The sequence below is a fragment of the Stegastes partitus genome, unplaced genomic scaffold (assembly GCF_000690725.1).
Source record: "Stegastes partitus isolate 25-593 unplaced genomic scaffold, Stegastes_partitus-1.0.2 Scaffold1862, whole genome shotgun sequence".
NCBI classification, from domain to species: Eukaryota; Metazoa; Chordata; class Actinopteri; family Pomacentridae; genus Stegastes; species Stegastes partitus.
Window position 1 is genome coordinate 36,693 of NW_007579593.1, and position 2,988 is coordinate 39,680.

A 2,988-nucleotide genomic window follows, 5' to 3' on the forward strand; every position below is an offset into this window, starting at 1 on the left:
CATAAGACTTAAAAATAATTAAATAATGTCGAAAAACAAGTTTGAACAACTTCATTTTTATGAGTGATTTAAAAAACTGTGTTTATGCTGCCAGCCATTAAGTAAACTGTAACTAAACTGTTATTTTTTTGGTGTTGAACCCAAGCATGATTTTTTTGTGTTTATGCAGCAATGTTAAAAATTCTTTTTGTTTCTTTTTCCTTTTTTTTTTTTTTTATCCTTGAGTCTTCATGCAAAAAACAAATGGTTAAACGAAAACCTTTGAAAGAATAAACTGTATCCACCTGACAGAAGAAACACAGGTATACATAATCCAAAACATAACAAGGAGTGTTTACTGATGTTGCACTTCTGTGTTTGAGGTTTGGATAAGTTTAGGCACTAAGTCTGCAAGATAAAGTTTGGGAAAGAGTCAAGCCTTGATCGATAAAACAAACCAGTGTCGGCTGTTTTGACAATATGAACCATGACTACTCATGTCAATGACCCATCCATCCACCCCAACCTCCTCCCTGGGAGATTTTTTTTCTTCTTTTTTTTTTACCCCATTTTAACACTTTACTTCACTTTACTGTGACAGAATAGTGATTATGCTCGTGTCCACAAAGACCGCATTAAGATAAATTGTTTTAATCAACAGATGCTGTTATTTTCGCATCAAAAGTATTTGGATCACAGAAAATTTAAAGCCAGGTTTGGTCGTTTAAGTCATTCATTTTGGTCATTTCTTGCTCCTTAAAGTCCAGGTTATTGTGTTGTTAATGTGTTAGCAAGCAGTTGGGCTTTTTATACATCCACTACTTATATTATTCGATCTCTTTTTGCTCTGTTTTTGGTCACTACCTTCTCCTAAGCAAAATATCTCCCTCTTTAGCTGCCACATGCTCCACTATATTCACCAGAGCTTTTAACTGTGGGCAGTTTGATGCTGGACAGACGTTGTACTGTAGGATTTTAGAGCTCCTTCTCTGAAAATGAAGCAATGAGAGCAGTGAGAGTGAACAAAAACAGCTGAATAATGAGCAGAAATTCCCCGTAAAGCTCCGTAAAACTGAGGGAAGCCGTGAGTTCAGCTGCTGATTCTCTGTAATAACTGTACAAGCAGTGATTAGTTAAACATGATGATGAGAACAACGGGGTCGCGATAATAAACAATGTTTCATGAAGAAAAGAAAAGTCGTTTTATGCACTGAGTGATACTTTTCATTCATTCATATTTTTTCACAAATACCCACAGTTACAAACGAATTCACTGCGTGCACACAATACACACAAGTCTACAAGTGTGTTTATACACACTTTTCTTGCCACACGCCATTAACAGAACAGTTTTCTGTGTGTGTGTGTGTGTGTGTGTGTGTGTGTGTGTGTGTGTGTGTGTGTGTGTGTGTGTGTGAGCCACTAATTGGACTGAATTTCACTGGGCAACAAAAGATCAGACTCGAAAATTCCAGCTCTGGTTTGTACAGGCTCTGCTTTGTTGTCCTTTTGCTTCTGTTTGCTGTGTTAACAGTTATCTCTCTCCCCCTCTCTCTCTCCCCCTCACCCCTCTCTCTCTCTCTCTCTCTCTCTCTCTCTGTCTCTGTCTTTCTCTTAGCGACTCTCTCACTTTCCTTCTCTTTTCCCGTGCGGCCCATGAAAGGATTTTCGCCCCAAACGAAGCCACCCCAACTGCTGGGAGGCCAGAACCTGTGAGGGGCTTCATCCACCAGCTGAGTCTCTCCACCAGACTGTGCAGGAGCCTGTTGGACGCAACAATGAACTGGAGACCTTCACCGCTGTGGACCTTTGTCAGCGTCTCCATCCATGGGAAACTCGTCTCGTCCCTCGGTGCTGAGCCTGGACCTGAGCTTTCGGTGGGATTCTTCTGCTGATCTAGCAGCAGGATACAGCCTGAGGACAGGATGATGCTCGAGCTGCAGAGCAGCGAGGACATCAGTGGTCACATGGACCCACCAAGCGCTGAAGAGCTGGAGTGTAAGATCTGCTACTGCGTGTACAACCTGGGCAGTCGCAGGCCAAAGGTGCTCGAGTGCTGCCACCGTCTGTGCTCCAAGTGCCTTGCCAAGATCCTGGACCTGGGCGAGTCGCCCCCCGACGCCCTGGTGTGCCCGTTCTGCCGCTACGTCACCAGGCTGCCAGGAGAGGCGGTGAGCGGCCTGCCAGATGACTGCAACCTGGTGGCGATGCTGGCCCTCCGGAGCAGGAATCAGAGGAACCTTCACTTCCACCAGGACACCACTCCGGAGCTGCTGCTCAGCCCCCGACGCCTGAGCTCGCTGATGGGGGGAAACCCAGCTGTGATGTCCTCCTCCTCCTCCACCTCTTCTTCCTCCACCACCTACTCCACCATCCGGAGCTCCCCCAACTTTGTGGTCATCACCATCATGGAGCCTCCGCCGGCGTCTGCGTCCACCCAGGATCTCCACCTGCATCACCACTCCCTGGGCTCTCAGGGCTACCGCTCATCCAGCCTGGACTCGATGGCATCCATCACACAGCGGTGGACGGTGTGGAACTGTGCAGCGCTGCTGTGCCAGACTCTGGCCCGGGCACTGGTGTGGGTTCTGGGGCTTCTGTACTTCAGCTCGCTGCCCATGGGGGTATACCTGCTCATCATGCAGAGGACGACGCTTGGGGTTCTGCTGGTGAGCCTGGTTCCCGCCAGCCTCGTCATGATCATGGTCTACGGGTTCTGCCAGTGCATCTGCCACGAGTTCTGGGACTGCATGCCGCCATAACAGAACCAAATCAATGAGCTTTGAATTGACAATAGATGTTACCATGTAATCGACCATGAGAACGGAAAGAAGCTCGTTTCTTTACTGGTGAAGCGAGCAAGAACTTTATTTACATGACAAACAGCTCACAGTTTGGAGCTTTATTATTATTATTATTATTATTATTATTATTATTATTATTATTCATGTTAATCTGTGCTTTTTTTCTTTAGTTTGATAGACAACTAATGGTCCAGTAGAGTGTCAG

At 46.0% G+C, this 2,988-nt stretch overlaps 1 protein-coding gene across 1 annotated transcript; it reads left to right on the forward strand.

Annotated features, from left to right (window-relative positions):
* Window positions 1–1,904: 1,904 nt before the first annotated feature.
* Window positions 1,905–2,741, forward strand: rnf182 (ring finger protein 182). Its single transcript, XM_008302724.1, has one exon. The coding sequence runs from the start codon at window positions 1,905–1,907 to the stop codon at window positions 2,739–2,741; it is 837 nt and encodes a 278-aa protein (XP_008300946.1).
* Window positions 2,742–2,988: the final 247 nt, after the last annotated feature.